The sequence below is a fragment of the Rousettus aegyptiacus genome, unplaced genomic scaffold, assembly GCF_014176215.1.
Source record: "Rousettus aegyptiacus isolate mRouAeg1 unplaced genomic scaffold, mRouAeg1.p scaffold_m13_p_9, whole genome shotgun sequence".
Classification (NCBI taxonomy): Eukaryota; Metazoa; Chordata; class Mammalia; order Chiroptera; family Pteropodidae; genus Rousettus; species Rousettus aegyptiacus.
The window spans coordinates 5,316,359-5,329,136 of record NW_023416312.1 but is presented as its reverse complement, the minus strand read 5'-3'; the positions used below and the strand labels follow the sequence as shown (position 1 = coordinate 5,329,136).

At 37.6% G+C, this 12,778-nt stretch overlaps 1 protein-coding gene across 11 annotated transcripts in view; it reads right to left on the bottom strand.

Moving 5' to 3' along the window:
* The window catches only part of REPS2 (RALBP1 associated Eps domain containing 2), a 182,900-nt gene that overhangs the window by 40,073 nt on the left and 130,049 nt on the right, over positions 1 to 12,778 (bottom strand). For 7 of the 11 annotated variants that reach the window (XM_016126371.2, XM_016126373.2, XM_016126372.2 and 4 more), the window contains 2 exons: positions 12,182 to 12,243; positions 10,283 to 10,375 (listed from right to left, as the gene is read on the bottom strand). In XM_016126371.2, the coding sequence (XP_015981857.2) occupies positions 10,283 to 10,375; positions 12,182 to 12,243 (155 nt within the window). The remainder of the gene's footprint in view (positions 1 to 10,282; positions 10,376 to 12,181; positions 12,244 to 12,778) is intronic. The other 4 variants (XM_016126374.2, XM_016126376.2, XM_016126379.2 and 1 more) reach the window with 1 other exon arrangement.

The following is a 12,778-nucleotide window of genomic DNA, read 5'->3' as shown; positions in this document are numbered from 1 at the left end:
TGTAAAGTACTTGGAAGAGCAAATGGCACATAAGCACTATACTTAGGTGTTTGGTACATTAATACAATAAATGAAGACTCATAAAGCCTCTGTGGTGTGTGTACTTCTAAAATCAATTATGAAATGCATAAATCACATTTCTTTATGATGCAAAAGTTCTGTCTTTTTGTTCCCTTTTAGAAAGTGGGATATGGATTACATTTGGCCTTTTGCTAAACCAAATATGTTCCACTGACCAAAATGTGAAAGCTATTTTGGCCAAAATGAATTTAAGTCTGCACTGGAGAAGGTGCTTTAAAATAAGCATTTTAGTTTAATGTAAGGAAATACTTCATATTTAGAAAATTATTAGTGGGCACAGTGACTGGAAATTCTTATCAACTTTTGCTTAGCAGATCTATAGTTAATTTTTGTGACATGCAACAAATGATTTTTCTTTCTCTAAATGTTTATTGTTAAATTTCTAGCACCTCCATGGACACTCTTCTCAGCTCTTCTCTTCTACAAGAATGGGATTTGTCACTTACTAGGTATGAGGTTCCAAGTATCTCATTTCTGCTTTCTGAACTTCTACTTTTTCTTCCACAAAATGATATGCAATGACAGATGCGAGAGCATGAGCACAAAATTAAAAGACTCAGACATACTCAGAAGCCAGATAAAGATACCTGGGCAGCCAAATCACAAACTGGTAGGCCAGGTTGATGGTTCAGAAGTAGGCAGACGCAGTGGACAGCTCATACACAGCAGAATAACACAGATTCAAATGCCCCACATGAGGCAGGGGACTGGCTCCAAGCTCATTCCCTGAGAGCAGAAGCTAAAGTGTCATTTCACAACCTGTAAAGCTGCAAAACCCTGATGGGGCCTGTGAAGGTGCTCAGAGTTGTCTACTTAAAGGAAATAAGCCGATAAAACATTGCAGCCTGGTCTTGGGTTAAGCCACCATTTGGTGCCATCTGACATCTGAACCAGATGGAAGTACTGAATCTCAAGTATAAGAACTGGTCCTAGACTGGAGCCTCATGGGTGCAGGGCTGTGCGGTGTGGTTGGCAAAGACTCCACTGAAGTGCTAGGAATGGAGGGAGGCACTCAGAGAACTGAGAATGAAATTTAAACTCCAATTCAAAATAAAAGTGCAGGAAGAAAAAAACCAGCACTAAGAAAAGCCAAAAACAAAACAAACAAAAAAAGATGTATTTAACCCTGACAAAAAATGAAAACAGGTAGAAAATAACTTTTAAATAATTATGTTTAGAATCCTCTCAAAGTTAAAAGGAGAGAATGAATCCCCCCCCCAAAAAAAATCAAATCAGTATGTAACAGAAATTGGGAAAAGTGAAACAGGAACTGATTAATATAAAAAAGAATGGATTATAAAACCTGGAATCATGCAGTTATAAAGAGTTATTAATTTGAAAGATAGAGATTTCATCCAGGGACAGCCTAGGGAGATCACAACAGAAAAAGATAAAAAGAGCCATTGCTAGAAATAAAAGATGCTTTGACAGGCATGGAGACATAGCTAATTGGAATTCGAGAAGAAAATAGAGAATCAAAGCCCGCAGAGATACAACTAAGAGTGTCCTAAAATTAAAGACATGATTTTCCAGATGGAAAATACACACAAAACATCATCTTGGAATAAGATTAAATCTATGCATAGACACATCACATTGAAATTGAAAGAAAACATTGAAAACAATAAAGTTTTAAAAGCTACCCTAGAGGAAAAACTCCAAAAAAACCAATAATAGATTGACAGTAGAATTCTCAATGGCAGCAACAATAAATGCCAGAAGAGAAGGAGGCAATACATTCAAAATGCTAAAGGAAAATAACTTTCAACCTAGAATTCTGTACATAACAAAATTACCGCTTAAGAGAAAGGGCAATAAGAATTTACTATCTTGAGGACACAGATGAAAAAAAACTATTAGCTGATATATTTCAGTAAGCTGTTTATTTGAACCTTACAATTGCCAGAGTCATCCTAACTATGTGATTATACATTATTACACATCTTATCACAAGTTCTGAAATCGTGATCTCTATAAGTAGCTCCCAATGGTCATTTTATTCTGATAAAGCTGTGAATGACTTTTTAAATTCTAGTTGTCATATCACAGAACATTTTTTTTTCTGTTCCCTCAATCCTTAATAGCAAAAGGAAACCTTTAAAAGAAAAACTGCCTAATTTCTCCATCAAAACATCTATTTAAACTTCTACCAATTACTTAGCAGTCTGCCTCCAAATGCTTAACAGCAGACATTGACATTTAGGACTAAAACATCTGGAGACCTTCATGGATACCTCAACTCATACACATACTACTCTCTATATAGAGTTTCCCCAAAACAGAGAATGTATTTATATAAACAAGTTATCATAAGTAAATTATAAATGAATTACTCAAGTGACCTCTTCAGACTGCTAAAAAGTTAGTGGAAATTCACTGAGGAGTCAAGAACCTCAAAGGGCTACTGGGAAGGAAACACTAGTCAGCAACACTGGGAAAGTGATCCAAAATCTGACCAAAGGAGCCAATCACTATGTTCCAGAAAACCTTAGTGTCAAAGGTTTACTATGTACTTGTATTCAGTATAGTCAAAAAACATTTCTGTATTCAGCTGTTAACCCTCTTTTCTACTACCTTCCATGTAATCATTTTAATGGATGCCTAATATTCTGTTAGGCAGATATACAATACCCTTAATCAGAGGCCTCTGTCTTAGACATTTGTTTATTGTTATTAGTTTTGTAAATAATACTAAAACAAATGTCATCACAGAATGCTTCTGTTCTTTTGAACTATTTCTTAGGATCAATTCTAATGGCATTTGTTGATAGTTGGCAAAACTTTGAGTGTTCCTTTTACAAGGGGGGATTTATACTTAATCTTTTCTCCTCTATTCCAATGCCAGTATTTCTTCACTATTTCTCACTCTCTCTTCTCCTTGAACTTATCATTATGGCCATTTCCTCTGCCTTTTGAATTTCTCATTCAGTGCCAACTGTTAGAGAAAAACAGTTTTCAAATTCCTTTAATAAACCCTTATAAGAGGACTTGCAGAACTCTCAAGATTCAGTCAACAGAGGTTGGTCTAAACTACAACTGTTTCTTTATGCTATACGACCTGGAGCTATGATTAGCTCCCTGAGGAATCTATGAACCAATTCTACAACTAGGGAACTTACAGTAAAATGTGCTGTCAAAGTCAATACAGGAAAAAATATCTTACACAAAATGGAATCATTTTACTTGACTATTCAACCTTGATAAGTTCAAAACAATGTTTTCTACAGTGAAAGATAAATTTATCAAAACCTGATTTTAATTTAAAATAAAGCCTTTTATTTTGACCAGAGGTCAACACAAGCTTAAATACATTCTTGATCAGTATAGCTAAAGGTTTGTCAATTTTATTGAGCTTTCTAAAAAAAAAAAAACCAACTTTTGGTTTCAATGACTTCCCCATTGTTTTCCTATTCTCTATTTCATTTATCTCCACTTTACTCTTTATTATTTTCTTTCTCCTAGCTTTGGGTTTATCTTACTTTTCTTTTGCAAGTTTCTTATGATGTAAAGTTAGCTTATTGATTTAGGATCCCATTTTTCCCAGTTTTATTGAGCTATAACTGACGTACAACTCTGTTTAAGTCTAAGCTATACTGCATAATGACCTGATGTACATTAACTGTGAATGATTCCCACAATGTTTAGTTAATGTCCAATCTGCTCATAAACTTACAATAAATTATTTTTCTTATGATGAGAAATTTTAGGATCTACCCTTCTAGCTATTTTCAAATATATCACACAGCAATGTTAACTGTAGCCATCGTGTTGTACATTACATCCCCAGGACTTATCTTATGACTGGAAGTTTGTCCCTTTTGACCACCTTCATCCAATTCCTCTTCCTCTGTCCCCTGCCTCTGGTAACCATAAATCTAATTTTTTTTCTATGAGTTTTTCTTTTGTTTTACATATAAGAGCGATCATACAGTACTTGTCTTTCTCAGAACAATTTTACTTAGATAATGCCCTCTAGGTCCTGGATCCCTTTGTTCTTAATGTGTTTATAGCTGTAAATTTCCCTGAGTACTACCATCACTGCATCCCACAGGTTTTGTTATGTTTTAGTTTCATTCATCTCAAGGTATTTTCTAATTTCACTTGCAATTTCTTCTTTGACCCATTGGTTTTGTAAGAGTATGTTGACAAATTTTCACATATTAGTGAGTCTTCCAGTTTTCCTTCTGTTATTAATTTCTAGCTTTATTCCATTGTGGTCAGAGAAGATACTTTGTATGGTTTCAATCTTTTTAAATTTATTTAGACTTGTTTTGTGGCCTAACATATGCTCTAACCTGGAGAAAATTCCATGTGCACGTCAGAAAAATATGTATTCTGCTGTTGTTGGATGGAGTGTTCTGTAAATGTCTGTTAGATCTAGTTGATTTATAGTGTTGTTCAAGTCCTCTACTTCCTCACTGGTCTTCTGTCTAGTTGTTCTATCCTTTATGCAAAGTAAGATACTGAAGTCTCTATTATTATAGAACTGTCTATTATTCCTTTCAGGCTCTGTTGCTGTGTATATATTTATATATTTTTATCTTCTTAATGGATTGACATTTTTATCAATAGATGTCCTTCTATGTGTCTTGTAATAATTTTTGTCTTTAAGTATACTTTGTCTGATATCAGTACAGCGCCCCCCAGCTCTTTTTTGGTTACTATTTGCATGAAATATCTTTTTGCATCCCTTTACTTTCAACCTATTTGCATCATTGGATCTAAAGTCAGTCTCTTGTACATAGCACATAGTTGGACATGTTTTAATTCATTCTGTCTCTGCCTATTAATTAGAGATTTTTAATCCATTTAAAGTAATTAACAAGGAAAGATTTACTTCCGCCATTTTGCTATTTGCTCTCTCTTTCACCTGTTTTGTTCCTCAATTCCTCCATCACTGTCTTTTGTGATTTTTATCTAGTGTACCATTTTTCTTACCTTCTCACTTTTTCTGCATATTTTTAATTTTTTTCCTTAGTGGCCACTGTCTTTTGTGATTTTTATCTAGTGTACCATTTTTCTTACCTTCTCACTTTTTCTGCATATTTTTAATTTTTTTCCTTAGTGGCTACTGTAGGGATTATAGTTAAATTCCAGAATTGTATAATAATCAAGTTTGAATTAATACCAACTTAGTTTCAATAGTATACAAAAATTCTGCTCCTTTATAGCCCCATCATCCCATTATTACTATCGTGAATTACATATTTATACATGTGTGCCCATGAACATAGATATAATTATTGTTTTAAGCATTTCCCTTTAAATTATATAGAAATAAAGAAAGTTGTAAACCAACACTACAATAGTACAGGCTTTTATATTTACCAAGGTAGCTACCTTCACCATTCTTCATTTCTTTGTAAAGCTTCGAGATACTGTCTAGTATTCTTTCATCTCAGCCTGGAAGATTCCCTTTAGCATTTCCTATAAGGCAGGTCTACTAGTGACAAAGTCCTTGAGCTTTTGGTTATCTGGGAATGTCTCAGTCACCAGTGACAATGTCTTTGGGGGATATAAAGTGCCTTCCCAGGCCACCTTCTGCCATCAGGTCGGGGTTAGGAGACTTTGGTCTCTGTTGAAGCCATCTCTGCTGGCTATGAAAGCACCCCAGGCCGTCTGTTGCAACCAGGTGAGGGACAAGAGATCAGACTCACCAGTCGGGCTCTGCTGACGCCAAAGGAAAGGGTATCCATGGTGTTTGGCTGGGGTTGGGCAGGTATTATCCAAAAGGTTTATATCCAGCTTGGCTGCACCTTTCTAAGGGCTAGACAGTAGACTTTTCTTGGGGCTTTTTTCCTGTGTATCTGTTTCTGGATCTAGGTTGCAGGTTTCTCTAGTGTCCATTCCAGGATATGTGGGAGACTTTAAAAAAAACTCAGGGAACTGACTTCCATGCCATTCCTCGAGTCCTAAGATCCTATCCAGTCTGCTTCCCTCGTCACATCTTCCAAAGTCCTCCTTCTCTTATGTTATGTCCCGGATTTTTAGTTGTATGTAGCAGGGAACAGGGAGGAATTAAGCCATCTTGTCCCTCAATTGTGTTTTATGATGTTTCATCTATATCTGCACCAAATTTTTCTTGGACAAAGGAATATATCACAGGCTCACAGACCTTAAGCACTAGAAGGATCCATCTAGTCTCTTTTTCTCATTTTATATAAGTAGTAGTAGGTCTGTGAGACTAATTTGCTTACTTTCTGCAAAGCCATAGAGCTACGCAGTAGTAGGGCTCAGAATAAGACCACAGATAGACATATTCACCCATGTTGTACAGCTTGCAGTATGTTCTTCCACCATTAGAGATGAAGGTAAATTCTGGGCCTAGATCTTCTTTCCTTAATCACTGAAATAATCATTAACATACTGTGATTTTCAGCTACTCTACAGCATGCACTGTAGGACACAACAAAGTAACACTTTGGAAGAAAATAAAGGTGGTATCTTAGGTGATGTATGTTTGTAAAGTCTCCAGAATAATTACTGAGTTTCTGATACATGAATATATAGAAAAACACCTCTTGACATATACTAAATTTTTATTTTGATGAATGAAAATTAGGATGTTGTATATACTTTAGAAAGCTCACAAATGTGCTTTATCTACATAGCCAATGTATTAAAGTAATTCAGTGATTAATGTATATTACATGAAGTCATCTGACTATATTATAGCAAAAGATCTCATGGTATTTGATATATGCCCACTGAATTTTAATTTGATTTTTAAAAGCCATAAAATTTTAGAAGCAGTGACATTTCCGTATTGCTTATACTTAAAGAATATTTCTTCTTGTTTTTTACAGATATTTGAAAGTTGCCAATGAGATAATACTTCATTTTACTCTCTTAAAAATGGATTTAGTATGTGTTTAAAATGGATTCAGTATGCATGTTATACTTTAATCAAATTTACATTTAAAAAATGTATTAGGTAACCCCGATAAGAGTCTTACATAATCACCAGTAATGCCAAAAAGAGAGAGAGAACTCTAAAATTCTTAATTTCTCCTAGGAGAATTTACTATTTTGTATTATTAACTGTACATTAACTTATAGAAAGAATACCTGAAGTGATACGACATTAACTTACAAGGCTAGGGTATTTTTTAAAGCACAGAAATATTTCAGAAGAAGTTCAGTGCCTACAAATGGCCATTTGAGTTTAAGTGAGCCTCAGCCGTCCCTTCTAAATGAAACAAAGGCAGTATTTTATGAAGATCTGCATCTAAGAAATTTAGCTTTCAAATAGAGCAGCATGGCCAGCATACTCCTATTGGGTTCAGTATTGCCTTACGGACCTGATTCTAGTCAGGTGACAAAGTTAGATGAGAAATTAGCTGTGTTCATGTCCTTCACCAAAGTACACACAGGACCTAACACACACAGTGACCAGACCTTCCAGCAAGACCTTCCTACTGTGCCCTCTGACCTTGCCAACATTAGTCATCACAAGAAGAACAAAACTCCCATGCCATACATCATGATATGGATTCATGTCCCCATGGGGTCTGGATACACTCCCTAACCTGACCTCAGGTCTCCCACCCACTCCAACTCAAGAAAGCCTTCCACTGTGCCCTTTAAGAACTCAGCACAACATCAACAAATCCCCTACATTCTCAACTTCTTCACTGAACAATCCTTCCTCTTGCTTTAAGTACTTCTCAATCCTGGCTGTACTTCAGGATCACCCAGAGAGCTTCTTAAAATCCCCCGTGTCCAGGCCTCATCCCACACCAAAATCTCTAGGGGTGGGACCCATGCCTCAGTGTTTTAAAGCTCCCCCAGATGATTCCAGGGTGCACAATGGTGAGCCCCGCTGGGCTAAGTGACACCCTGTGCTCTCTCCTCAGAGGCTACTCCCTAAACAGAACTCTTTCATTAAGCCATTTGTCTTCTACAGCTCTGGCACCATTGGGACACAAGTGAGTGGGCCACTTGCTCTTCACTATCACCTCCGAACACAAATCACTCTCCTCTAAAATCTCATGGCTTCCTAAATTTCGGGCAGTTCCCTGAACCTCTTTGCATATCTGTTTCTTTGCATTTGCTTTTTCTCTACAGTAAAGCTCTGAACACCTCCGCCATCTAAAAAGAAAAGTTCTCCTATTTCTTTACAACTCATTTCATTGGTCACTTCAGCCCTTCCATGAACCCCGGTCTCTCTAAGCTTAAAAGTATTGGTAAAATGCTTCCTGCATAGCGCTTTCATCTTATAGTGTTATTTTAGTACTCATTACACTGCTAGTGAGGCACACCTGCCATTATAAGGTGAGAAATTAGTGGTATGAATAGGAAAATTCTGAGCACATTAGTCTACAGGGAGCCCCAATTCATCAAATGCACTTCTAATATAATATTGAAAAGATTATCCTTTGCATCAAAAAATCTTTTCCTTATTAAAGATAATTACACTGAAGCTGTGGCTCTAGCACAATTGCCATAAGAAATTTGGCCTGAGCTCAACATTATTAAAGGGATTTAGCTATTGAAGTACCAAATAGGCCCTTAGCAGAAAACTGACCTACAGGACAAGCACCAACTCTGTAGATAGCGTTTTACTCAGTTCATATGCACACAAACAGTGAGCTAATAAGTTTAATGAACTCTCATTTTAACAGTGCTTCCTATGAACCTATGAAACAGTTAAGTTTAATTGTCTTTTAGTCATTTATGCTATGAATTAGTCTTCTTTAAAAAAAAATCTCTTCCAAGCTGAGCCAAAATACCATGCCCTGGTCTCTAGCCTGTCCACAGGAAAACATCGGACACAAACTATTAGATTCTTTATATATTCACTTGGCCCTTCTCGATCTTACCTATAGCATGAAAAATAAAAAGATCTGTTTCTTTGAATTTATTCCTTTTCCTAACTCCAGGGCCCCATTTATATAACTTAATCCAGATGTGCATATTATAGTGGTGTTTGGTATAATAGGGGCCAGCTAAACGGCATTTTATGCTGAAAACCTATACTTCATCTCTCTTGCTTGATAACAGTACAGATACTTTTGTTGTGTATAGAAATGACCTATATGTACTTTGTGCACATAGTTACAAACATACAAACTCTTTTCTCTTACATACTTAAAACATGGAAGTATATCACTGATTAGTCACATGGTTTTTAAAATAGTGTTCCTTTTTTAGGGAATAAAATAGTTTCTTGTTCATTGCAATCTAGTCTTGTCCATTTATCAAGTTAAATAAAATGGACATTTAAAATCTGAAAATAATTCAAAAATGTTTTATCTTAATCTCTTCTCAGAGCTACTAATAAATATACTGATTTTAATACCAGGCTTCCTGGTCCCTCTCCCAGCTGCTATAGTTTAGGTCCTGTAAAAGAAGTCTCTGTAGTTAAGTACATAGTTTTCCAAAGTCAGGATTATTGTTCATATTATACCAAGGAATATTCAAAAAAAATTTTTTAAAGAGTAGAAGAATTTAGTGTTCAAGTGGTAAAAATGACCCCATGAGAGAGTAAGCAAGAAGGAATTGAAAAGCGAGGAAAGAAACACAACAAACTGAAAACATGACAATGTGAAATCCAAAGCTAATGTGCAGTAAATTTTCTTTTTCGTTTTCAACTCTTCTAGAAAAACCATTGGCATAAGATACAAAAATTTAACTTCAATCACATAATATAGAGATGAGGTGACAGATGAAAGAGATTTGGAAATGTTCTTACCAATACCTTAAGTCTGGTGTATAATAATGTTTCCTAACCACTAAGCCCTCCGGATATTAGCAGGTATTTTATAAATAAAGAGATGAATGGTCACACAAGCTAGGAAATTGCCAGCTTTAACGAAATCGACCAGGTTTCTTTACTATAAGGACTTCAAAGCCTTTTGTGGCTCATATGCACTGGGACTCTCCCAGAGCCTATACAGAGGCAGCAGCCTGCAAATTTCTCTTACCACAGAGCCCTGGTAATATCTCCCAGAAGACTGTTTTATCACTAGTTTGGGGAAAACAAGAATATTACAGGCACCCCACACAGGTGGTTAGGTGAGTTTTTCCTGGGGCCAATATTCAGAATTGGGTACTGCATGCATAAATACTAAAGGCAATCATGTGTTTATTAGCCAGGTCTTCCTCTTTTGAATCTGTGTGTCCCACTTACAGTGGATGAAAGGAGGACAGTGGGGGAAGAAAGTGGTGTGGGGGCTTTCTGCCTGCATTCCTTACACACCTGTTTCTGTAGTCTGACATCTTCACAGTTAGGCAGCTGAGCTGGAGGCTTAGGCTGAGAGCTGGGCTCACTGTTTACATTGTGATGGGAAATCTGGTAGACAAAGAAGCAGTCTCATTTGTTACCAGTGACTTGAGAATTCCCAGTCCCCTGTCAGATCCTCAAGCCCCAAAGCAGGCAGGAAGCCCACCTCAAGTAGCTCAGATGAGGACTGCTGATAGCAGCAGTGCATTTCACAACCAGGAAGTAACTACTGGCACTAGCGCAGCAGAGGAAAGATAAGGAGGTTGGTCACAAAAGCCCTTTCAGACAGATCTTCCACTCATTCACCCAGATGACTCTCCAGCCCCAGTCTGAAAGCAGCAGCTGGCAGAATGCCCACTCATTTTGCTGTAACAAAGTCCAGGTTTGCTGTTGGTGCAAATTCGGAGCCTCATCTCATCCAGGTCCTCTTACAGGGACATGGTGAAAGCCTCAATTGCCAGTGCAACAGAACACTGTCTTCCTGTATACACAGACACTCTGACTCCAGTGATGGGGAGGGGAGGAACCTTTAGATGGATCTCGGTTTGGGAGCTGGCCCTACGATTTACTAGCTATGTCACCTTGGGTGACTTGCTTAACACCTGCATGCTTCAGTTTCCTCATCTGTAAAAACAGGATAAGTACCTACTTCATAGGGTTTCTGTGAAGGTTAATGCATTGAAAGCACTTAGCACAGTCTATTGTAGATGCTCAATAAACAGAACTGATAATTAAACAGGCAGAAATTATAAACAAGGAAAGGCCTAGGACAGAACTAAAGCTTAGTGTTAGATATAGGGCAGGGACTCAAAAAATACTTATATGACTGATTAACCGATAATCTGTAAATCGATGCTAGAATATTAGAAAAGGGGGTTCTCACTTGTTTTTATGTGAGCAGGAAAAACAGGGCTTTTTATTACTCTTCAAACTGAAGCAGGAAGCCAGTGCCTCATGGTATTTGTATCTCAAGTTTGAGCGGATGCTAAAGACCATCTAATTCTCTAAAAGGAGGACAAATGTTAAAAGTGGTTTCAGCGGCTCAGCGAGTCCCAAGATGTGCCACATGGCAAGGTGTGCTCTGAACCACTCAGAGCACTGAGCTAGAAATCGTGACTGTTTCTAGAGAAACTGCCCCACATTTTCTGCCAAAAATCAGAGAGGGTCTTTAAAGATAGAAAGTTTCTTCAGTAGCAATTAAGGAAAGGAAGGGTCTGTAGCGTCATTTACCACTCCCCCCAGATTTGCTGCTTGCTTCTCATTTTCAATTCTACAAAGTGTTGATGAATAAGGCCAGAGTAGTTCATGTGAATAAGGCAGAATAAATTCACAGATGAGACAGATTTCTGGTGTCACGCTCTCCCAACTCCTGCTGTCTCAGCTTATTGTTCCAAAGGAAAATACCATCCTAAAGAAAGCACCATGAGCCCAAACCACGGCACTAACCCTGGGTTGATGACCATGTATGCAGAATTTTATGTTTATGCAGAATTAACACAGCTCCTAAAACACTGTTGAAAATATGGGCACCCAGACTGCACATGCTATAGAGAAAAACCACATCCCCCACCCCCGAACCCCTTCTATCACTCCTTTCTCTGTATGAAAACCACTTGCAACCCAGTACAGCCAAGAGTGAACTAGTACACATTTGCTTGGTTGCTTATTGAGGAAACTTTCCTTTTTCTACATGAGGTTGTGGGGCAGGGCTAGCTGGATAAGAAGAAATTCAACCACTCTGCTCTCTTCTGCCAGATGCCATCTTGGGAACCTGGCTGGCCAGTTCTGTGGGATCCATCCTCACAAAGGAAGCACAGTGGTAGGACAAATTCCCTACTCCCCAGCAGTTTACAGAAATCAAGATCTGTCTCCTACCTGTGATGGACAAGGTCTCGGAGGGAGCGCAGGTGGTGGAGGTAACACTCCTGACTTAGTGGCTGAAAAGGAAAACATATACTGTTAAGAACCACCCCCAAAAAACCCTTCCACTTGTTAACTAGGAATACCAATAGCATTTAACATGTTTAAGTTTTTAAAATCCACCTGAAAGCTTAATTTAAAAAAAAAAGAGTGCATGCTTTTTCTAATCCCATTTTCATTTTCATCCTACCCAAATCGAAGTACTTATATAGGTTCTTGTGATTGAGACAGTGTACAATGGTAAGGAAAAGACACCTTATGATCAAAAGACTGGAACCCACCATGGGAAAAGCAGCTGATCTCTCATTATTCTGCTGTTAATTTTTTAGTTTCAAATAACCTAGGCCCTTTGGCTTCTCTATTTCTCCCTAGCTCTCGGCCATTACACTGCTCATTAGCTCAGCTAGCAGGCTGCTGAAACAGAGAGCCGGAGTCCCAATGAGCCAGTTCTCCTGCCCTGTGAGTGAGTAGGTCTGATAGCAGCAGGGGAGGCTGCAAGTGATGGACTAAAATGATATTCAGGGATTCTTCCAAGATCTCAATTTCCTTTTC